This window comes from Etheostoma spectabile, chromosome 7, assembly GCF_008692095.1.
Source record: "Etheostoma spectabile isolate EspeVRDwgs_2016 chromosome 7, UIUC_Espe_1.0, whole genome shotgun sequence".
NCBI classification, from domain to species: domain Eukaryota; kingdom Metazoa; phylum Chordata; class Actinopteri; order Perciformes; family Percidae; genus Etheostoma; species Etheostoma spectabile.
The window spans coordinates 6,942,615-6,967,134 of NC_045739.1; the positions used below are offsets into that span (position 1 = coordinate 6,942,615).

Below are 24,520 nucleotides of genomic sequence, written 5' to 3' on the forward strand. Positions count from 1 at the left end.
ACACACACACACGTCCCCTCCCTAACTTTACTCACAGTGAAGGGTTGGGAATAAACAGCATGATGAAACCCAACACTACCTGACAGCTATATCAGCTGACAGAGGAACACCCCATAGGCTTTGCACACATAAACACACACATGCACGCACTTACACTCTTCCAAGGCCACAACCTCCACGGACAAACAAATCATTATTCTCAGAGAATAGAGGAGACGGACTAATTGTTTCCCAGTACAGCAAAAAACAAACCAAAGAATTGAGAAAGCCACAGCTCAACAACCACATCGCTCAGAGAAGCTACTAGATCAGATTCAAACCAACATTAAAATATTTCCAAATATTTTGATTTTGGACTTCTGACAGGACCATATTTTGGTTTACTTGCTTAAGACACCAGGGGAGACAGACACACGGGAGTTCAGTGTTTTTATCGATTCTTCACTGTAGTTTTGGGACTGTTGTGGTTACTTGAAACTGCAGTCAGATGACAGCTGCAAAGCAAGAAAGCCACATCGAAACAAGCCTAAACTGGTTGCCATGCCAAACATTCAGCTGTCTCTCTATGGCTACTGAGACATTCAGAACATTCATAGATCCGAGCTTTAATGAAATTCATTTTGTAATATTATAAGTGCAGTGAGATAAATATTAGACTATTTAATAAAAGCAGTATACAATGTGGAATCAATCCATCTGTCTCTTATAGCTCATTTTAACATGCATAATTGAATTATTAAAGAAACTGAACATCTTAAAATAAAAATTGAAAACTGAAGTCACATTTTAAGAGGTCAAAAAGGTACAAGATATTCCAACATGATCCAAATTTCAACTGCTTATTCTTATCTATTTTAGGAAAGACTTATGTAAGTAGATAGGGGAAAAAATAATTAACCATAACCATGAAGCTAAACCAAAGCTTTGCAGTCATTTATATTCTGACTGTCAGAGAGGTATTTTTTTTTAGGCTATAAGTTGTGGTACTTTTGGGTTGGAATTCATTATATTAACCCACCTAAAGCATTGCATGTAAGTTGGGTGCACATTTTTGCCAATTTCACGTCATCAAACTATACACTAGCTTTTGTGTAGACTCACAGCTCGACCTTTATTATCTCTTTGAGTTTGCAGCTATACAAATGTCAACAAATGTACATGTTTAATGTAATCATATGAGTATTACTTTAATGCTTGTGAAACCAGTTTAGCGAAGTTACCAAAACAGTAAGAACCCCTCATTGGATAGACCAATGCAGCAACACCCTCTTGTGGCCCAGTAGTAGGGTGGTACCAAGGCTAGTTTTTTTTACTGTAGGTGGTTACAGAGTTTGGATCTAACATGGGTCAATATCACAGTATGACATGTTGTTTACTCAGCTACAGTGTTAGCTAGTCACCTGAATCAAATGTTATCCTTTTCTGTAGCCTTGTACTTTCCGTGATAGGGGGCATTTGTTTGTCACAAATTAGCATTTTACTCATGCTACAGTGCCAGCAGAAAAGACCATGTCATGCTTGTTCCCCTCTGCTCTCAATTAAAGGTGTATTTTACTGATTTATTCAGCTCTCTCTAGCTCGCTACACCCGCTACATGGTACGTTAGCATATTTAAGGTTACGTGTAGTGTTCGTAAATACGCTCGTGATTTCCTGGTTTGAGAAGATTAAAATGAAGTTATCAGGAGGGCACCTCGTGCAGAATAGGATAACTGTTATAACGAAGTAAAGGAGTGGACACAATGACACACTAAAAGTAATTGTGTTAATACGACATCTGTAATAAACTAACAATTACACTGTAACTTCCTGGCTGCAATTACAGCGACATGTTGCTTTCTGTAAGGTAGCATAGCTGTTCCAGTGACTGTAGGACTGTATCAGGCACACTGGGTGACAGCTCGGGTTTCCGTAAAGATGCTTAAACCAACTGACAGTGGACATTTTAAGAAAAGGTAGGCCGAAAATTGTTTTATAAAGTCAGTGGATTCCAAAAGACACCAAACATTTGAACCGTTTTACCTGTTCGACACAGAGGAAGTTCTCTCTTCGTTCTCCATCTTTGAGAGCCTTTCTTCCCTGCTAACGGCGCTACTCTGTTGACAACCATAGACAGTTAGCTAATGTTGAGAGCAGTTAGCTTAGCGTCGAGACATCATGGGGCTTGTAGGCATACCTATTTGATTTCACCATTGAGTCCCTGGCATTACGAGCATTTGTCCTCCAGATGGACTCCAAGACCCAAAATGCATCTCTTCTGTTCTTTCGCTCAACAGCGAGTAGCATTTCAAGAATCATATCACACAGTACAGCAGGGCCTTTTCCAAAGCTGAGACGGGTGAGGTGAAACAGGCCACGTGTGGGACTTCAGATCTGAATACTGACATTCATCATTTTATTGGTATTTTATTACAAACATAGACATGTTATTACATTTTTTGTGTGGCATTTAATATAAAAAACATGTCTTTGTCTATGACTTTATGCAGTTACAATTAAAGTAGGCCAATACATTTATAGATGCAAAAACTTAATGTGGTTAGACATTGCATCTGTAGGTCTGAATCGTAATAAATCCTACATAACAATGATAAAAGCCAACATGGAATTGTGAAATACCTCACACACTCTTAACACGAAAACCCTTGTGTAACTATAAAAGTTGAGTTATTAATTTATGTAATTACAGTTGAATAAAAAGCAATATTCACATTTGACAGAGGGACATATCATAGAAGAAATGTCATGTTATTTAATTTAGATGTAGAGCCAGCATGCACAAAACAGTTTTCTTAAAACTCACCCAAAGGAATTCTGCCTTCAATCATGTTTTTAGGCCCACAGGTTTGTGTTTGAAATTACATTGCCATTGTAACAATTATAAAGACTTTGTTAAACGTTGACACAGTTGACACAATTTTAGTCAACAAACTTTTATTAATTAGTTGAGGGATACTAATGCACAGGTAATACAACAAGTTTGGGAGAAAAAATTGTAACAGTTCTCTAAGGATATGTCGATGTCTCCTATGTTTCTATACAGCTTCATTTCAGATATGGAAATCTTTAATACATTATTAGTCTCATTTCACCTGTTACCTATATATCATAACCATTTATGAGCTACAACATCATCTCTTAAAACTTTCCACAGTTTCATCACAATGGCCCAGACAACAGGTGGATGCCATTTCCTGCTTTTTAAGTAGGTAGCATACAAAACGAACCACTGTTGCCCAAAAAAAGAGTAAAATGATCAGGCTGTCTAAGGGGATTTCTAAGGATTAACCTTGGTTTTGGAAATAACATTGCTGACAAAGGGAAGACGCTTGAGCCTGCTGTTTCCCGGGGTACAAAAGTCACACACACCACACACAGCCAGGCTAACTAGAAAGCTCCAACAACACTCCTATTTCAAGCCTATTTCATGGTATAGTAAGTGCACTAAATACTGAAACAAACACACATACATAAGCCTTGTTGTCCCTTATTGAATAGATAATAATAAAGGACTCTCTCAATGTGTTTGCCATCGTGTACTGAAAAAGCTCAATTTATGTGCATCATCAAAATGGATAAAATAACAGTGTATGCCGACACACAGGCTTACAATGCTCTTCGTGGTCTACAAATATTTTCAACTTTTTTTTTTTATTATTTTGTTTAGATTTCATATAATGTAAAAAGCATTTTCAAAGCAAACAAATAAAAGTGGGGGTGTGAAAAAAGCCATACAATTTTGAGAAGACACATCGATATCAAAATATCAGCAAGCCAACAAAACCAGCTAATTATGGTGTATTGCTGTACTCTAAAGATGTTGCAGTTAGCTCACACTGCGGGATAGATATGTGTTTTCCACATCATAGGAAGACAGATAGTAAAGGGTGTGATAAAATATAAAATACCCACTGTCAAAAGCAGTGCCTAACCATCATATTGCAACACCAAAGCTTGTCAGGTAAACACAGTCAATGTGACGTTATTAATGAAACGTGTAACAAGCAGCTGATGAACCGATTCTGTGCCACAGCATAACACTCAACAAAAAGTGTTACCATTTTTGACATCCAGTCATTACAAAGGTGCTAACTGTTTTGTACACACACACACACACATACACACATAAAGGTCTGGACAACTCAAATTGAAAAGGTCCAAGGACCAATCAGTGCTTGTCTAACTTATCCTCTCCATCGGTTGAACCTGGATAGAAGATAAAGGTCCATCCCACTAATAGGGACAGACACATGCATAATCATTCCCACCTGAATAACCTCCATCAGTTGATTAGTAATGGAGGAATTCCGCTCATATCTTTGCTTCACAATATTAAAGGTCACAGCGTAGGGATGACACCACCTGGGACACATATATTTCAAATTCAATGTTTCTTAAACATGTTCTGCTGACATCAGTCCTTGATTTGTTGGTGCAAAAAATTCATAGGACTTGCCAGTAAGGAGAAAGTGGACTTAACTGAGTTCAGGTCCTTAAGGTAGAGTGGCAAGTAAAGCACTCTTATTACCTCACCAGAATATCCCCGCATCACAACTTTATTCAAAGCTATCAGATTGCTATATGGGTAATACACACAAGAGAATATAAAATAGATTTATGATCTGTCGTTTTCTTTTTAAGCATTGAAGTCATTATTTTTGTAGACATAGACTCCAAATATAAATCAAATATTTATGAAGTTTTCATTTGCTCAAATCTTTAATATAACTGTGAATTCAAGTATCTACTTTAAACATGTTAAAGTGAAAATATTCTCTAAATTGCACACATTTCAGACTTGAAAAGTAATTTAATAATAATGGATTATTATTATTTTTAATCTGAAGCTAAATTAACTTTAAGTGGGATGGAGCAGCCTTAAAATTCAACAAGACCTGTTATGGCTTTGTGTGGTGAGTCATAATTATACGGTCACGTTTGATTACAGATGCTATCTAGAAAGCGTTAACCAGGCTGCTCATTACCCCATGTAAAGACAAATGTAGTTTTTCTCTAGTTAAAAGTTTTCATCAGAGTAAAATATTCCTACTTCTGTGCCTTACAGCCACTAGGTTAGGTTGAATACTCCTGGAGTGCAAAAATACAAGAGACAAGCAAGAGGGGTTAAGGGTTAAAGTGCAAGGCAATAACTTGGAGCATCCAGGAATTAATTCATATACATCATTATAATTGAATCTTTGTTTTCAATTTTTTTTTTATTTAATAAAAGATTATTTCCCTCACCCTCTCTATAAAAGATATTTGTATTCTCTCCTCAGCTCTTTGATTCAAGCTAAAAAAGAAGCCAAAATATAGCCTCCTTAAAAATGGTGTTACATCATTTGATTGTGCTGCAATGGTGCAACAAGCTTCACACAAAATTCATCTCTCTGTCCAACATGTAGCTTTGCCAGTCCTGTTTTAGACAGAATGCTTCAAGTTTTTTTCTTTAAAATCAATTAAACAATGCCATATTAAGTATTAACTTATACCCCAAAGATGGAAATCTCAAACAATCACTTTTTAGGTATTCTGCTTATTAACGTCAGTGTAAAAGAACTGTGGAAACAATCTTTTGGACACTTATTCATGGTCGTCGAAGCAGATACCTTTCACTGTCATGTGATGTCGATCAAATAAAAATAAATATCACTGAAGTGAGCCACATGGCTGTAGGAAAAACAGAGTGGAATATGATTAACAACTGACCAACATTTTAGCTTATATGAGAATGTCTTACTTAAAACATGAAAAGTAAAAAACAAGAACATTAAACCAGAAAAGAAAATCACGTTTAAAACAAAATTGCACTACAGCACACACAGCAAAAACTTCTGACTGCTCATGATCCAATTGGACGTGTCAGGCTTTAAAACGACAGGTGGCATCATTGCTTTGAGTATATAGATATATAGATATAGATATTATTTATGTACACAGTACAGTATATCTGTGGAGAAAATGTGAAAACACTAGCTATTAATAAATGACTTCACTATGCTAATAGAAGATCCTTATTAAAACCTCTCAAACATAACATGAATATTGTAGAGAGAATTACTCTGCATTTGTTTGGAATACAACCTCTGTTTAGAAAATGCTATCTATGTTGAAGTCAGGATTTTATCTTTGATTAGTATTGACACCTCTGCTGTGAGTACAGAAACTGAAATGTGTGCATTAAAAAGGAGACAAAAGTGGAATGGAGAAATCAAACACTACTGTTACATGAAGTATTTTTATAACAGTTGACACATTTACTCTGGGATTTCAAAAAGTCTGTACTAAATGTTTTACTTCTTAAGGGTTGATTTAGCTTCCTTCTCAGTGCCAAGTTCGTGTGGAGTTAGAAAGGTAATTAGCTTCCTCGCATAACATTTACAGTAAGCATCCTCTCTGGCTCCTGGGTCGACAAAAGCAGAGCTACTCTGACAATGACAGCCTCTTGGGTTTGCTTCGTCTGGCGGTGGAGGGGATAGGCTGTCGGTTTTGGCCTGAATAAGCACGGTCCGTTTGGGTTGGGGTTCAGGGTGGTGGACTATGAAGGGGTCACGGCAGGGGTTGAGTTTTGAGTAGTGGTTGGTGCTTCAGTTTGTGTTTGGTGAGGCGCAACCACAGGGGGGCGCTCTTTGGGCTTGCGGCCCCTCTTCTTACCAGTGGTGGCACCATTCCTCACCTCAGCTTTGATCCCATTGTTCTCCGGCGCTTTACTCTTGGTATTGGAGACCACTTCACTGGCTGCTGCACGAAACCAGTTCTAAGGCGATAAAAGACACTGTCAGGAGCACGCATACGGCTGGATAACTTTTCTACTGTAATTGGTAGGGTTGGGTCCCGTACACATTTTTACCGGAACCGTCCTGAAATTCGGTACCTTTTTTCGGTACTTTCCCTCTATAATAACAAAAAATGTATTTCAGTTGTAAAAAATAATTCCAAACCTATTTATCCTAATGACCAAAATGTTCCAAGTATAACATTATTTATTTAGAACATTTTACACACCACACCAAATGAAAACAAACCCGTCCCTACAACCTATTTAATCAAATAATTATTTATTTCATGACTGTTTTTTTTTTGTTCTTTAAAGCTATAGTGCATAGTTTCTGTCGCCTCAATGAGGAATTGACAACAACACTGTCGGCGCATCCACATGACACAAGCCTTCAGTGATCGCGCACCACCCCCACTCCTCCTCGACGCAGTTGCTAAGAGCGTTTATTCCCTCAAGTCAAGGAGGATTAAAAAAACATGGCAGACTCTTAGAGGTAATTATCTTGTAATTGTTATGTCCTCTTCGTCTCCAAAGCTGAATGCTGCTGTTATTGATGTAAAAACGCATCACTCAAGCTTCTGCGCGCAAAAGTTGCCGGACTACACTATTTTGTAAACATAGCCATACTGCGCAATACAGAAAGACTTTTGTGGAGTTGACAGGCTTAATTGGCTTTGTATCAACTCTTTTGGCAATGGCTTGGATGTAACGGACGTTTATTAATATAGTATGATGCGCACTAAAGCTTTAATGTGTTATGTAAAGAGTTTTCAATTGTTTTGTTGCTGAAATGTGCTATAGAAATAAAGTTGCCTTGCCTTGTCCTACAACCTCCAGCCTGTCGATCCATCACCAGGGCATGGAGAACGCAGTGCCCGCCTGTCTCAGAGGAAGCAGAACCGCATCGCAACAGCTTTCAGCTCTACATTATTTTATATTGCAGCGAACGCTCTCTGCAGGGCGTTTTGAAAAGTGTATCCACACTTGCGACCGCTTTATGGGCAATGCCCTCACTCACTGTGTATTGGACAAGCTGCAGAGGCGACATAGTTTCACTCCGTCTGCACCGCAGCTCTGCCCGCTTGAGTATCGGAGCTGAGCCCCGCCCTCTGTCAAACATGTGGAGAGGACAGAGAAGCTCTCAGGTACCGCAATTTGGCACCAATGGATTTAAAGCTTAACGGTAAACGGTTGTACCCATGTAATCCGGTCAGTATCCTAAAAAGTACAGAGTTCGGTACCCAACCCTAATAATTAGTGGGCCATACAACCTGACTTAATACAGTAATATGGAGCCCCAGAAGTTCCATAAGAGAGTATTCATTTAAGATTTTAACCTTATGGGAACAAGCTTTTATATCGTGGGAAAAACATATTTTGTGGGAACAAAATGTATATATTAATTGTACAAAATGATTGTGTCATACTGCATTTGAGGGAAAACTCTAGCGACAAGCTATGAATAAACGTATCTCCACAAGCCAAGCACTTGTTTGCCCAACGTACAGCAGGTATACAACCTTGTTATTATGAGAGCTTGTACCAACTTCTGCAACTCTGCAGGTTTTTTACTGTGTTAACAAAAATGAAAATGCTGCCTGTGAGAGAGTACTTGAAGTAATACTTAATAATATAGAGGTTTGAGAAGTTTACACTGAGAATGACCCACCTGTGAGTGGGTCTTGCTGATGTGGTACTTCACGCCGCTCTCTGAGCTAAACTCCTTCTGACAAATGAGGCAAGTGTACTTTCCCAGTTCTCCATCACCCTGCAACACACCAGATTACAGTCTGTCGGTATCAGTCAACACCAGCCGTTAGAAATGAATAGATGCCTTTGTATGGATACCATTTGTCTCATACCTTTTAGTTTGCATTGCCTTAATGTGTTGGTGTAATAATAACAACACATTTTAACTTTTTTTTTTTCCAAATCCGGTTAGCAAAGTTTTTAACAACCCTTTTGACTCTTTGAAACTTTCTTTGAAATGCTGTTCATATTTATGGTTGTGCTGTACTGCATTAAGCTGTTGTTTCTTTCAGTGATGTAAACAGGTTGCAGAGGCAAAGCACTTAACAAACACTCAAAAAAGATTATATAAAAAAAAATTATAATAAGAGCATTAACAACAACGACCTGATCCTGAACTCAAGTGTACATCTGTTTCAATTCTGCGTCAATTCCATGTGTGTATGTGTGTATTCTCATTTTCAATACAGTATCTACAGAGACAAATGTAATCAGGTTGGTGGCTTTGCTCCAGGTTGAGTGTTTGTACCTGGCTGCAGTTGGCAAGGTGGGCTTTTAGTCCTGATACACTGGAATAGACAGCTTCACAGTTCTAAGACAAAACAAAAAATAAACAGAGTAACCAAACTCACTCAATCCATATTCTTGTGAAATCAACAGCCTGATTATTATAAACCTAGTGCTTAATAGTAAGACAAATCTCAGAATCAATGTTTTGTTTATTTCAAATATGGAAAGTAAATTTTCTTATCATATTGTGACACATTAAACCAGTCAATGATCTTACTTCATTGGTGCAGCAGATGAAGCCCTTCTCCTTGACTTGGTTCTTCCAGGTCTCTAATAGCTCTTGGCTGAAGTTAGGGAGGCCAGGACGGGTGTAGTTTAACTACACACAAAATAATATAATAATAATATCAGTATTTTTTGCAGTGTTACAATTTTAAAGTATGTGTTTAAAAAGATATATTTATCTGCTGTCTTTGTGGAACCTTTACACTAGAAATGTTGGCATTGATGCGTCTCAGTGTGTTACCCTGTTTATGCATCCGTGTGTGTATCTATGGTAATAGTTGTGGAGATGTCTTCTTGCAGTACACATTGCTGTCCTGTGTCCATGCCTGTGCATATGTGTGAGTTAAGTATGCATGTGTTTATGTCAACTATGTTCATCTATATATGTCAGCTGAGAAAGGGGATTATGTGCTTGATGTATCCACTCTCTGTCCTCACCCTCTTGCTATCAGGCACCAGGTCATCCTTGATGCGGCGCTTGGTGCCCCAGTCTTTGGCCAGCTCGTCCTCTGCTATCTCCTGCAGGTGGAACACTGCCACCTGAGCTGACCGGCGCCTCACTCTGCCACTTGGGGTCCGTTCAAAGTCATCCCCCTGGCTCACAGTTTGTGCTGCTTTTTCTTTGACTCGCTCCCTCTCCTTTTCCTTTTCCTTGTCCCTCACTTCTATTTCCTTCTCCTTAGGCTGGCCGGATGGTGCTTTCTCCTGCCAATCCTTCTTCTCAAGCTGGCTTTGCTCCTTTATGCGTAATGATGGAGACTCCTCAGAGACCACCTGGGGGAGCAGAAGGGCACTTCTTTGAGTGACAAATGTGGGTAAACTTTGGCTAATTAAAGTACAATCTAATAGAAAATGACCTCTATCCTACTATAATCCCATCTTACCCTCTCTTTGCCAGTGTTGTTGTTGGTGTCAGTGATAATGTCCTTGTTGTTGTTGTTGTTGGTGGTGGTGGTGGTGGTGGCTGTCATGGTGGTGGTGATAGTTGAGGAGTGTTCGGTACGCACATGGTAGTCTCTGCCAGCTTTGGAGTGGTAGGTTTTTCCACAGTGCTGGCACAGAAACACAGGCTTCTCATCGTCAGAGAACTCTCTTCCACAACGCTTCTGGTGGTACTGGTAGCCCATCAGGCTGGAAAAGTGGGCTGAACAACCCTGTGTATGTGTGTTTGCATACATAATGTTTTTGTCATCATTTAAGGGCCAGTGACAGAAATGAGACAAAATGAAAACACACATTAAGCAGGAAACTAGGTAAGTGGAACAACATGTAGGTTTAACGGAACAATATTTTAGCGATTTGTCAATATTTTGTGGCTAGTTAAAAATACAGAGAAAACAGGAAGAAACTGCTAATTTGTCACAATAACAGTAGAGTGTCTATTTTTGCAGCTCTTTCTCTTCCTCTCTCTGCCTTTTGCACTCTAGTGTGAGTAATGGGAAGTATAGTATTGGGGTGGTTTGGGGCAACATGTCAACAACAAGGAGTAAAGAAAAGGAGGGAAAGGGGTAAGAGGAGGCAGACACAAAAAGAAGAGCTTGGGGAAAAGGGAGATACAAAATCAAAACTGGCAGATGAGGAGAGGAAAATGTGACATGAAAGACAGAAAAGTTGGACAAATGGAAATGAAGAACACATGAAATCAAGAGTAGCAAAAAAATAAGAGATAGGGAAAGAGAAAGGAACACAAGCGGAAAGACGGAGTGCATACCTCACTAGGACACTTGATTCGTCCCATCTGTTTGAGCACTCGGCGCAGCCTTTCTCTCTCCTCGTGCTTGTCGCCCGTCTGGCCTTCGCTCCCCAAGGGCTGAGGGGGAAGAAACACAAAATCGCATAAGCATGTCCCACCACAACATCTCTCCCCCCACTCCTGATATGTAAAAAAAAAAAATGTTGATGAAAATGCGTTCCATCCCACATGTTTACACTGTGCCAGGATCATTAAATGGTGTCATGGCAAGGCTGTTACTCAAGGCATGTTTATGACAACTGTCAAACTCTTGTTTTCACTCAAGTGTTGGCTGGTGACAAACCCCAGCCAAAACCAGAACAACAGATGGCAGGGCTGCCAGGGAGAAGAAAGCGGGGACGTGCAGGGGACTGGAAAGAGTCTGGACTTACTGAGGAATCCCAGTGGAGCGAATTTCATGTGTTTTCTCATGTGTTAACACACAGAGAAACAAAATGGAGATGACTGAGACACAACCTAAGCTTCCCGGAAAAGTAGGAAGTAGTGGTGAGATACCGCCAGAGTACTTCCCTACTTTGGGCAAATAAAGCTCAAGCCTGCAGGTATAAAAACAGACATCAGCTCAGCCATTGCTTTACACCGGCAGGAGAAGAAACTATGAAACTACATCAGCATGTATTTTTAATGCCTCCACCAGAGACCGAGAGAGAGAGAGAGAGAGAGAGAGAGAGAGAGAGCAACAGAGCAAGCAGGGGGAGAAAAGAGGATTGAGAGAAGAGGTGGCAGTATCACAGCAGCAACATCAAGGTCAAACTCAGTAGGTGACCCCTGTCCTTCTGTCAGCCCTCTGTGTTTTCCCACACTGCACTGGGGGGCTGTGCCACATGACCGCACTGACAACACGCTGGACCCAGGGTTTGTCCAAATGCCAAATCAAATCAAACTTCATAGCATCACTTAAGTACAAACTGCTTTACACAGAAAAAAGAAGAAAAATCCATTTAAGATTCAACAGACATGATAATACAAGCAGCAACAACAAACAGAAATAAATCTAATAACAAAAGTAATTAAAAAAGGAGCCAAATGAATCAGTTAAATTGTTTGCATTTCCCAATATTTAAAACCCTTCTCAATCTACAGTATATTAAAATAATATACCAAATGATTGGACCACTTGAAAATAGTGTATTTCCAGAAACAACCCTTGTATATAATATGTCCTCAGATGACCAGGCCTATCTGTACTGTGTACTGTGGCCACAAAAACCTCTGTATCATTTGAATGACACTGCATTTACAATATATACTTTATACTAGAGGCCGACCGATATATGGGCGGGCCAATATTAGGCACTGTCATTATCGGCATTTATAATGGCCAATAAAATTTCATCAGAATCATTTATAATGACAACTAACTGATATCTGATATTTAAAAAATAAAATAAAAAACGAACGGTCAACCATGTTATGAGTGCTGGTGTTGTATAGGGTAACTCATAAGTAACTACACAGAACTAATGTTAGGGAAATCTGTTTATGTTTTGTAACACGTTTCTGGATTTTTTTTTGTTAAATATATATCGGCCGATATATTGGAATATCGGATTTTTAAATAACCAAATATTTGTATTGGTATCAGCCTTAAAAATCCTTTATTGGTTGGGCTCTCCTTTATACTACTACAACTAGCCCTACTAGCTTATAAAATGACCATAAACAACAATGTACAACATAAACAATATAATTGATAATATACATATAACATGAAATAACATGATTGATACTGGTCACTAGATAAACAGGCATCATAATAGAAAAGCACACTACTTACTGCAAAACAAAGCAAATATTTCTACCTAAATGCTAAGAGAAGTAATGGTATGTATTAAGATTTTGTGATTCTGAGTAGTGTCCTATCTTCTTCTGGTCTTTAATTCTGAATTCACTGCTGTTTAAAGCTTTCTTGGAGATAGAATATAGAAAAAAAGAGTATGACAGAAGTCAAACCTGCAAATGATGAAAGCCTTCTTTAATCAGCAGCTACTTGGGTCTAGAGCACAATCACACACGGCACAGCTTGTCAAAAAAGTTTTAATTATCTAATCTAAAAAAATGTTGCAGAAAAGTTTAGTAGTTTGCAAACAAAAAGTAGTGAAACCTTTAAACATATTTTACACCCACATAGTGCTTCTCTTTTTTCTCTGCTGAACTGGAATGCCGCCAATAAGGTCAAAGTACAACAGGTCCAGACTGAAGACAAATGGCAGTATCAAACAGTTTAACTTGGTTGACACAGATGGCACGGTCATCTATCATCACTATTAAACTGGCAAACACCCAAATCCCCTCACAAGCTGTACATGCATGTGTGCATGTATCATATACTTTTGAAAAGTGTGCTCACACAAAAACACAAACACACATGCTACAAGGTTTGGTGCATGTACATTCATTAATCTTTAATGATACTTTTTGAAACAGGCTGTTGAATTATTCAGCAGACATCATAGCAGTACCATTTCTCTAATGCAGGAGTGTCATGGTAATATCTTAATGAAGCGCTCTGCTGTCAGAGTTAAGACAGCTGCAGAAGGAAATGTGAGCACTTCAAGGACAAGAATACCAATCACCATCACCAGTTCAGATGTGTGATCGTTTACAAACCCGGAGATCAGATTTTTAGACAGGGGCATAGCAGCTGACAATATATAATATAAATATAATGTAGTGTAGCTCAAGGGAAAGGCGTGTTTGTTTTTTTTACTGTGGAGGCATACCTACGTACATGCAGGACACCCCTCACCAAACACAGTGAAAGCTGACACTAGCAGTAGTGTATGGTGGATTTCCATACATAGAGTCACAAGTGTAAGTATAACTGCCTCCTGAATGGGTGTAGTGCTTTGGTATGGTGTCTGAAAACTAACTACCCTGTTCAGTGGGTCAGTGTGACAGTGGTGAAACATTAGCTATGTTTCCCCAAGATTCCCCAAAGTATCCTCATTTGGACTACTGAGTGATGGATTAGGGGGCAAAGATCAGTAAAAAGAAGTCTGGATTGAGTGGCGGTGGCGGTGACCAATTTGTAAAAAATTAATGAGAATAAATACTTATCTTCACGGGGCGTTGTTTTTTTTCCAAAGGCCACAGCTATAGACTGCGAGCACAGCTAATCCAGTTAATACGGCAATAGCTTCACTAAATTGAGCGAATCAAATCAATTGTTCACTGTGCATAGACAGTTCACTAGAGAAAACAACAGCTAAGAGAGATGTGAGAGAAATAACAGCATAGAAGGAATCTGACTTTGCTACTTTCTGGCTATAGACTGTGTCTGAGACTGTTTTTCCTGGTCTTACCAAAGTAGCACTACACACCTTGACCACATTCGGATTGACTTACAGGTGTGAGTCAGTTTTGTCCACTATTAACAATATCAAAAGGAAGTATCATTCTAGGCTCAAGAATAGGCACCTACACATGAGAATGACACTAACTCCATTCAAGCCAAGATTCCAACTACTGGCAAGGTAGTCAAAGGCCAATTTTTCTTCCTAGGAAATTACACAAAAATGAGAAAAAATGTGCATGCTCAAATCTCTGTTTGCAATTTGTCTTAAAGAGGCACTTTATTTTACTCAGAAGATTCTGTCTTGCTGTCTTTTACTTGAAATGTATGCCTTAAGTTCATGATGCTACCATAGGACACCTTTTATTAATGGTAAAGCTAGCCATTTATTTTCTATAAAAGTTCAAATTGTCCGTATGCTATCTTAATTTAAAAATGTACAATACATGTGGGTACGATATGGAACATTTGAACAGGGGGTATGGGTCCGTGACCCTTAGAGGGTTCTCAGAGTTACTCCAGGGGGGCTGCCAAATTATTGTTTGCTTTTTTTTTTTTTTTTACTTATCTAATATTAAAATGTCTGAGAACATGCATTAATATGAAACAGTGCATGTTTAACATTAAAACATGATGTGTACACAATGTATAAATATCCATCCGCCCAGTTTAATATGCAGCTCTGTTTTATACAATACATGTAGTACGGGGTCCCTGCTGTCTCTCTTTCAGTTAAGGGGTGTTTGGTCTAAAAAAAAACGTTAAAGACCCCTGTGATGGACATTGGGGCAGTCTATAGAACGCACCTTACACATTATGAGGTTCAGACCTTAGCTGAGAGAAAATTGTACTTACTGGACTGGTCTAATGCAAGCTTCAGGAATTACAAGATCACATTTATGCATGTGTGTGCCTCTGTGAATGTACAGTACCTTGGTAGCGTGTTCAGCCATGGTGTGGTAGTTGAGGCCAGCCTTGGACCGGAACTGTTTGTGGCACCGCTGGCACTTCAGGGCATCCTGGAGCTGCAGGGGTTAAAGGCCAAACAGAGGATCAAATAACATTTCTATGACAGGAAAATAACAAGTAACCCACTACTGCTGGCTATGCTCTTTATTGGATCTAATATAGCAACATTTCATCTGTAACTTAATCGAGATTGTTATTAGTGTGCTTTTCTTTGTCAAAACAGAGGACAAAGGGCACATCTAGAAACTTTAGGAACCAGAAAAGCCAATTTAACACAAAGTGCTCCTTTTCGTAGATTACTCTCCTCGCCTCAGTATTGATTTGGAGACAGATGTGTTTGGATGGTGAGTGACCCAGTGGTAATGTGGTGATTCTGTCATTACTTTACGGCAAACTGTCACTTTAATAGAGTCACACGGGCCACTGGGCCAAGGAGCCATTAAAATGGCTGTAGAAACACGTCTCTCTGAGGGCCTCGAGGCTACTGCACCATTCCAGATGATTTGCCCTCAGAAAAGCTCAATATAATGTACTTGGATGAACGTCTTCTGTGCCTCACCCCCACCTCGTTTAAACTGCTCGTATATAACTGCAATTGATCACAATTATTGGCAATGCAAACAAACCTCAGGATTGCACAGTGTCCTTTCCCATTCTCCATTTCAACTGATATTAGCTTTCATATTAAAGCAGATGAGTAAAGGAAATGACATGAGAAAACTGGTTGGGATTACTGCACTGAGATACTACCTGGTGTAATGTCTACAGCCTTCCAATCAATAGCATCACTGTAAAGGCTCCCTAGACTCTAATTCAATATAGAAATAACAGCCCTGGGTGGAGAAAACTTTATTCCATGCTCAGGAAGAAAAAAATGTTTAATAACAATTGCAGTTTACAAAAGGTATGACGATGTCACATCACCCACCCCGCTCCCAGTCTGAGCGCTTACTGACCTTCTGGCAAATCTCCATGTGTTTCTTGAGGCCGTGGATTGTTTTCCTGGTGACGATGGAGCAGGTGGGACACACTACTTCACCTCGCTCGTGGATTGCTCGCTGCCATTGGGTGTCAGCACCTTAGAAACATGGAAACAGTATTACTCTCTGTCAGATCGCCGATCAAATATTTCTGGTACGGTGTCTTCATGTGTATTTTCATTTGTGTACTTAGTACTTACTCTATGTGCGTGTAAGCAATTGACAATGTGTAGTGATGTAAAATAATCCCATACCAATATATAGTTGTCTGATTAGGCATATGAAATGAATTCACTTTGTGTTGTTTTTTGGATGTATTATGTTGTTATTAATTGTGGTTGCATGGGCGCTGTCCGGTGCTGAAGTCTTTTATCTTTGCACGTAAAAAACGTTTTTGTCATTGTTTGTTGTCACCTGTATTAAGCTATTTTGTTAAATATTCTTTGGCCAAATTTATTCTACATTTATATGGAATGTGCTGTGTGCCATATCTGCTTTTATTAAAAAAACAAGATTACTTTGGTCTCCAGGAAATTGTGGGGGATGTTGTCTGACCATTTATTAACCAATTGATTGATTGATTGGTTATTAATGACAAAAGTAATTATTAGTTTAAGCACTAAATTGCTATTTTGTGATGTTTAATATGTATCTTACTTAGGCTTAATAAAAGGAAGTAAACAATCATAATTGAAGGATTTGTGATGTGGAGCTTTTGTTGAGTTAAAAATAGTTTTTTGACTCAAGTCAAAAAGGACTCAAGTTTTGTCAAGTCAAGTATCATATTTACAGTGCTAACAGTTTAAATTGACACAAAGAAACAATTAAATCTAGAGGCAAACAAAAATTTAAAAAATGATCTAAGTGTTTACCAGAGCTGCTTGTAGCTGGATCTTTCTTGGAGGACTGACTTGAAATCGGTCTTCTCTGGGGCTCCTCACTGAACCCCGTCCCCTCTGATCTCTTCGCACGGCCCGCCTTCAGCTTCTCCTCCACCTTAGTCATACCTAGAACACACATACATAGACACACAGTCGTGGTAGTAATTAATACTCCCATTGAACATATTCAAAGTCAAGTGAGAGATACAAGCAAATAGGGACAGGTGGAGGACAATGCTGAACAAGAGAAATGATAATAAAAGGAAAGTCGATACTGAATATAAAAAATATAAAGAGGTAGAAACTGAGAAAAGAATGTTGTTTTAAGTTTTACTGAATCACTGACAGGTGGACTGAAAACGAGCAAGAGAGAGCAGTGAGCGCTGCTAACTGTGGATGGATAGTTTGATAAGGGGTGATGAGTAGTTTACATTCTAGTGTATGCTGTATGAGTCATGAGACATTTTCAGCAAATGAATGAGACAGAAAAAGAGAGGTATACTAGAAATGCTGTGTGTCTGTGATGTGTGCTTGGTGTGTGAGTCACTGATTTATTTAGTCGGATATGAAACACCTCTACAGTTGCCACATTAGCACTGTTAAAAGACCAGCACCATTGATCAGCAGCAGTAGGGAGCATAATCACTTACAAAGCCAATCACACAATGTTGTTAAGTTTTTCCTCAAGCAGTGGTACATGTCCTTTCATGGTTTCAATTACTCAGTGAATTTTCAACATGTGTCCTGCTGTACTATCAGTGATCAAGGATAATTCACCCAGTTTGTAGTAACAATCTTTTCTTTGCAACTTCATATATTCACGTATTAATATCACGTCCATAGGAGATAACTGATCAAGGCTGTTTGACTGTTATGGGGAAGTTTCATTAGAAAACATAATTTACTGTCAACAACAAGGTCAAGTCAGAGCATTTTTTGGTATTTACCCTTCAATCCAAATGTTCCAGATATTGAAGGCTGCTCTCCAGTAAATTTCTTAGGTGTTTTCTGTTTACGTCCTGGCTCAAGAGAAAAACACAGAGCAGGAAACGGTCAAACACATACAAGCATTTAATTAGAACTTGTGGTCCATTACAAAAGATATGTTGTAATCTTACTGTGCCTCATTCGCTCTGGGTCTTCGTCGGGGTAAGAAGGGGGAAGGCTGTCCCATTCACTTTCACTGCCCTCCGCATCAGACGATGTGCTGTGGGACTCCTGGGACTGAAGCTGGACTGGTTGGGACTGGTGAATCTGCTGTGAAGGCTGGGTGTGGCTGTGCTGTTTCCTCTCACTCTTCCCATGGGCCAGCTCCCCGTTCTGAGAGGGCATGGACACCTCCTGGGTCTTTTTCACTTTGAAGAACATTGTAGAGGGGGGACTGTTCTCCATGGGCCTGAGTTAACAGACCAAGGGAGGGAAGTTTAGGGCAGTCAGCATTATGATGATTCTAACCACATTATGTAGATCAGTGTGTGTAGGAATTTGAGATCTAAATCCTAGTCACCTTTTCTTGGTGTTGGACTTGACAGTGGTCTTTTGTAGCTTAGGCTGCTCGTCCTTGGGCTCCAAAGTAACCCTGTCTGGGTGGTTCCACAACTTGTGCTTTTGCAGGCGCACCTTTGTGGCAAACACTGCCTCACAGTAGGGACAGCCATGACTCAGCTTCTCAGCTACGGTGGCCTGGTACAGACACAAACACAGACATGAGGAGAGGGGATTTAGAGTGGGCTCGCTCTCTACGTAAAATAAAATGACAGTGGCTAGCTGTTACTGGAAGCTTATTACTTCAGTTACATATTCACAGGTCCTTCAAACAGCCATGTAGGGTCATTAATCACTAAACATTTGAAGTGTAGGCATTTTAAATTTTCTAGAAGTTTAAACTCTGATTTTAACTAACTTAACAGGTAATTTATCACAGACTGTGATGGTCGTTCCTTCTTGCTTTTTATGGTGATCTACTGTTAAAGACTACTTATACTCATAGCATAAAGTAGAAATAGCCACATAACAGGAAAGAACAGAGGTTAGTGACTCACCCCCTGGCAGCGTTGATAGTGGTACTTGACGCCATAGATGCTGGGAAACTCTAACCAGCAGCCTGAACACGGACACTTAACCCTGGAGCGGCGCTTAAACTCTTCCTTCCATTGTACTATCATATGGGCCTGCTCAGGGGTGAGGAAGAGAGAATTTAATACATGCACGGATTATCGTTATACTGTATTGTATATCGTGCATATTTATGGGAAGCTCACTACTCTGTGCAGGAAAAATAAAGCCCACTTCAAACACCTACTCAGTTCAAAGAGAGATACTTACAGGGATGCTTCTCAGTTCTTGCACTTCTGCTTTAGGGCGACCTTTCCTCTTCACCTCTGCTGGCTCATCACACACCGGACCTGTCAAAATGGGCGATAAAAAGTAGTACCGCAAGTGCTTCATATTCATGGCAAAGAAATATAAATTATGTTATCTGTATATAAGCACTTTTAGATATGCTCTTGACATGTCATGGAGCTACAGAAATACCCAACTTTAGTAAAAAAAAAAACTGTTCCAAGCTTCAAAAGCCCCACGTATCCGCTCATATATTTAAACTAAATACGGACATGAATGAAAACCAAAATGTACAGCTATGGTGATGGGTTTGAAAACAAAGTGTTAAGATGTAGGATTTGATTTTCAGATTAACAGAGGAAGAATGTGCATGTGTGAATGTGTGTGTGAAAGAGAGGGGCAGTGTGGGTAGAGGGCTTCTGTTGAGCCAAATAGATCAGCTATAAATCGCTAGCGCCTGTGAACCTCTGACACAGCACACAGCAGATCGACTGCCTCAGCTCTCTCTCTCTGCTCTAGCGTTCTCACTTTCCCTTCCTTTCTCTCCACACATCCACACATGAAGATTTGGAGGACAGGCAGTGCACTGGCTCATTACTGCTCTCTTCTCTGCTACAATTAGACCTCTGCACTCTATTTTTTCTATACGGTGCTACATAAGAGAGGGAGGGAAAATAGAGAGACCCGAGGATGAGTGTATGTATGTGAAAGAAATGGAGGGAGGTAAGGGGCGTGACAAATGGAGGAGAGGGAAGCAGAGGATGCTCAGGGAGAGGAGAGAATTGCAGAGGCAGAAGACTTCTTCTGACCAAGCAGAATACTGAATGACAGTGCTGCAGGTAGGAGCTGAAGCTAGACTCAGCTCTTCAGAATGATATATCATTACATGTTCTCTCAACTCCCCTGCATTGATCTGGCAAGACCGGATAGCGACAGCAGAAACAAGGCAAGCAGCTCGAGCCTATTCCGTCATATCAGATCTAGAAAATGTCAAAGGGAAACTACTTGAAGCAGAGATGATAGTCCTTAGCTGTGAAGTGGAATACAGCAGTGGTCTTGCATAGACTCCCTTTTGAATCTATTTCACTTCCCTGTGCTGAAAAAAACTTGATTTGTCTTCCAACTGCTTTCCTCTACTGCAAACTCATTGACAGCGATAGGGTGCAAAGTTTGATAGTGCAGCTCATTTGTGGCAGATCCCAAACTGGATCAGAGCAATCTCTATGCCTACCAGGGTTAGGAAAATTGTTGTAGTATTTTTTATCAAATAAATGAATTGACTTCCCGTCATTGTTGCTCATACAAAACAGCCATCAACAACCCCAAAAAAAATCTCATTATGTCAGTGATGTTAATGTGTATAAAAACACAATACGGGCCTAACCTGTCATGACGTCCTGTCCTCATTTCCCTCTCTTGTATTCAGCGCAGACACAAACACAGGCTGACAGATTATATGTAATCTTTTACTTCCTACTCACAACAATAAGGTAGAAAGAAAATAAGGCAAGGCTGTATGAGATTGAAGTAGCACAGCCTTGCTGGCTGTATTTGGGAATAGTTCATGACACAAGGTGCCAACACACCCATAAACATGCACACTGATACACATAAACAAGCACACAAAAACCATTACCAGTGTGTGTAAGTGTGATGTGTGTGTATAGAATTGACTATATTAATATTCTCCAGGCGACAGAGCATTTCTCTATTAGCTGTCTGGGTAGCAGCTGGGGAGGTGATTCAGTTGGCGGTGCAGCTCTTGTGCTGAGGAGGAAATTGAGCATGCATTCTAAATCCTGTCTTAGAAAATAAAGGTCTTGTAAAAGAAAGGCATAATTAATGAATTCTGCTCTTGGGAAAGATATGTTCTGGTTGCTATGGGAATAAGATCCACTTTTCTTAGTTATCAGAGGCCTTTTTCCAGCAAGCAGAACAATTAGGCCCACATACAGAAGGCTACAATGCAAATAGGCATGTATACACACAAGCCAAGGAAGCGCTGGTGTGAGTGCAAACTTAACTGTAAAAAATGAAAAATACAACAGCCGACTTATCTTTCCTGGGATGAAATATGCAAAACACAATAAAAATGTGTTTAGTATTTCTTACTTTGCTTTGCTTGCTTGAGTATGAGTAGCACACTCTGTGGCGCTCAGCAATCACAACCATTGTCTTGGTATAAAACAAAGCAGGCCCATTGTTTCATAGCTAAACCCTGGTTCTCGGGCACAGGCCACGGGGATAAAACAGCTGTTCAACTAATGTCAAGAGCACGACTCGCTCCCAGCTGTCTGCAACTGTTGCTCCACACTGGTTAACCCTGACAGCAGAGAAGAAAAGAGAAGAGAGCTGCTGCCTAATGATCTCAAATAACCTCTGAGTTCTCCTAGCTACGCCTGCAACTGCTCCCCCTGAGTGCAAGGGTGCACAAATTACCCACAAACACACACACACACACACACACATACACACACACACAGGCGCACACACAGAACACTCATTTGTTTTCCACGACAAACACTCACACAGGAGCCTTTGTCTGTGTCTGCACAGTAGGGTGTAGACATACTGTACATTGGTTTGGAGCAAAACAACACACACACAAACAAGCACTACTCACCAATGACACAACTCCATGGAAAGAGTACACAATTTTACTACTTCCTCAATCTCAACAGACCATAGGTGGAGAAATTGATACACCTGGCAGGGAAGACACACTGACAAAGTACAACCGTCTCTTTAATGTGTAAGCTATCCTGGTTTACAGTCAGTGCAACACATTTTAACTTCTTCACAACTTTCCCCTCTCTCACAAATTCTCAGTTAAGTGGCATGTCAGCACGTGCACACACACACACACACACACACACACACACACACACACAACACACAAACACACACACACAAACACACACACTACAAACCTTCCCATCATGTACACACCTCTCTTTGAAGACGTCCCCATAATTCCCTCCCGTCAGGTGATTCCAACAGTGAGTAAGAAGGTAGAGAGGTTAGCAGCACCGGAATTCTCTTGCGACCCAGACTGACTTACTGAGGAAACACAAGTCTCTCTCTCTCCTTTCCCTCTCTCTCTCTCTCTCTCTCTCTCTCTCTCTCTCTCTCCCCCTTGCTGTCTTATTGTATATGCTAATGCCTTACACAGATGCACTTGCTGACAACATGGTTGGACTAATTTACAGTAATATCATTTTTGTATTTTTTTTTTTTGCAAATACTTTTTTGCAATTCCACTTACTCTGATAGTGAAGCTAAATCACTCTTCAAGTGTTACAGGGTGGCCCAAGTAGACTTGGCTTAGTTTTTGAGGGGTTCATATGCAAAGGCTGAAGACAATAGGCTGGGATCTGATTGTGAAGAAGAAAATGTGAGCTAATTCCATCACTGTATATTACTTTCTATTTAGTGGTTCAGTAAGTTAAATAATAACATAATGGGTTAAACTTTAGGGCTAGAAGTAATGGACAACAAATGTCCAAGGTATGAAGAGTCTTCCATAGATATATTTACTCATTTAAAGTCCAATTGACATCACATCAAAAATCATGTAAATATATGTTTGTATTGTTCAGGAAGATCAACAGAGGAGAAATGCAATAGATACATAATAGACCAGCACTGCAAAATTACAATGTTAACAATCAGGGTGACAAAATTCAAGATAGATTGTAACATGAATTAAGAATAAAACTATCATGCATTGTGTATTCTTTGATTCTACTATAATTGAGCGTATCAAAGTTGTCCATCCATCCATCTTCATCCGCTTATCCGGTATCGGGTCGCGGGGGCAGCAGCTCCAGTAGGGGACCCCAAACTTCCTTTCCGAGCACATCAACCAGCTCCGACTGGGGGATCCCGAGGGTTCCCAGGCCAGGTTGGAGATATAATCTCTCCACCTAGTCCTGGGTCTTCCGAGGCCTCCCCCCAGCTGGACGTGTCTGGAACACCTCTAGGGAGGCGCCCAGGAGGCATCCTTACAAAAGCCCGAACCACCTCAACTGGTCCTTTCGACGCGAAGGAGCAGCGGCTCTACTCCGAGCTCCTCTCGGATGACTGAGCTTCTCACCCTATTTCTAAGGGAGACGCCAGCCACCCTACTGAGGAAACCCATTTCGGCCGCTTGTTGTGAATTTCAAAATTCCACATGTGGTGGCTTTGATAGATATATTTGTTCAGGGCATCATTTATACATAGGTCAACAGGGTTTGTCTTACTCTATGACTCAGTAATAAGGAGAGCATCTTCTTACTAAATAACCAGTAATTAGTGCCCAGTCAGCAGTGTGAATGTCCTAAGCAAAAACAATTTTCAGTGCCCTCAGCAATTTAAACGCCTGTATAGGGGGTCATTTTGTGTAGATTCCAAGAATCCCCACAAAGACCTGTGGTAGGCTATGTTTACTAACACCACTAAACCACACTTGCGGTAAAGCCGCCAAATATAAAAAAAAAAAAAGCTTGGGATTGAGATTCCTCCTACATAATCTGGTGACTCACAATACATTGACAGCCTCTTCAGACCAGCATTGATTTTCCTCCACATCAGCTGCATGCTTCATATAATTGGAAACCTCATCTATCGCCTGATGCCCATTTGGCCCATGGCCAACAGTATATTTAGTGACATCCAAACTCAAAAACCATGGGTGCTTGGGGGATGATGCAGACAGGTAAACTGTCTGACTAATATAGACTGACTGACTAATATACAAGGATCATGGTTGAATTCGCTGTTCATGCACTGAGGCAGGTTGTGGTACACAGTATACAATGCATGAAAAAGGCATATATATATATATATATATATATATACAGTGGGGCTCAAAAGTTTGGGCACCCCAGGTAAAAATTTGTATTGCATGTGCATAAAGAAGCCAAAAAAAGATGGTAAACTCTCCAAAAGGCATCAGATGAGACATTCGTATAATATGTCACAAAAAGTTAGATTT

The 24,520-nt window shown here is 40.0% G+C and overlaps 3 protein-coding genes and 1 long non-coding RNA gene across 11 annotated transcripts in view; 1 reads left to right on the forward strand and 3 right to left on the reverse strand.

The window, feature by feature from the left end:
* uckl1b (uridine-cytidine kinase 1-like 1b) overlaps window positions 1-2,258 on the reverse strand; it is an 18,598-nt gene extending 16,340 nt beyond the window's left edge. Inside the window, exon 1 of the mRNA XM_032521819.1 lies at window positions 2,022-2,258. Coding sequence (XP_032377710.1) covers window positions 2,022-2,059 — 38 coding nt within the window. The 5' untranslated portion in view covers window positions 2,060-2,258. The remainder of the gene's footprint in view (window positions 1-2,021) is intronic.
* Window positions 2,259-2,916: 658 nt separating this feature from the next.
* The window catches only part of znf512b (zinc finger protein 512B), a 33,058-nt gene continuing 11,454 nt past the window's right edge, over window positions 2,917-24,520 (reverse strand). For 4 of the 8 annotated variants that reach the window (XM_032521811.1, XM_032521810.1, XM_032521809.1 and 1 more), the window contains exons 4-18: window positions 19,525-19,604; window positions 19,242-19,370; window positions 18,707-18,882; window positions 18,318-18,595; window positions 18,147-18,224; window positions 17,191-17,325; window positions 16,295-16,416; window positions 15,302-15,394; window positions 11,033-11,131; window positions 10,206-10,475; window positions 9,760-10,095; window positions 9,314-9,415; window positions 9,056-9,118; window positions 8,447-8,545; window positions 2,917-6,756 (exon numbers count right to left, since the gene is read on the reverse strand). In XM_032521811.1, the coding sequence (XP_032377702.1) occupies window positions 6,538-6,756; window positions 8,447-8,545; window positions 9,056-9,118; window positions 9,314-9,415; window positions 9,760-10,095; window positions 10,206-10,475; window positions 11,033-11,131; window positions 15,302-15,394; window positions 16,295-16,416; window positions 17,191-17,325; window positions 18,147-18,224; window positions 18,318-18,595; window positions 18,707-18,882; window positions 19,242-19,370; window positions 19,525-19,604 (2,279 nt within the window). In that variant the 3' untranslated portion in view covers window positions 2,917-6,537. Of the gene's footprint in view, window positions 6,757-8,446; window positions 8,546-9,055; window positions 9,119-9,313; window positions 9,416-9,759; window positions 10,096-10,205; window positions 10,476-11,032; window positions 11,132-15,301; window positions 15,395-16,294; window positions 16,417-17,190; window positions 17,326-18,146; window positions 18,225-18,317; window positions 18,596-18,706; window positions 18,883-19,241; window positions 19,371-19,524; window positions 19,605-22,491; window positions 22,607-24,520 lie in introns of those variants that run through there. The other 4 variants (XM_032521813.1, XM_032521812.1, XM_032521815.1 and 1 more) reach the window with 4 other exon arrangements.
* LOC116693107 (uncharacterized) overlaps window positions 7,095-24,520 on the forward strand; it is a 22,908-nt gene continuing 5,482 nt past the window's right edge. The window contains exon 1 of the long non-coding RNA XR_004332848.1: window positions 7,095-7,504. This is a non-coding gene — a long non-coding RNA (uncharacterized LOC116693107). The remainder of the gene's footprint in view (window positions 7,505-24,520) is intronic.
* Window positions 20,129-24,520, reverse strand: part of samd10b (sterile alpha motif domain containing 10b) — a 64,008-nt gene continuing 59,616 nt past the window's right edge. Inside the window, exon 7 of the transcript XR_004332847.1 lies at window positions 20,129-20,142. The gene's annotated coding sequence lies outside the window, so the exon portion shown is untranslated. The remainder of the gene's footprint in view (window positions 20,143-24,520) is intronic.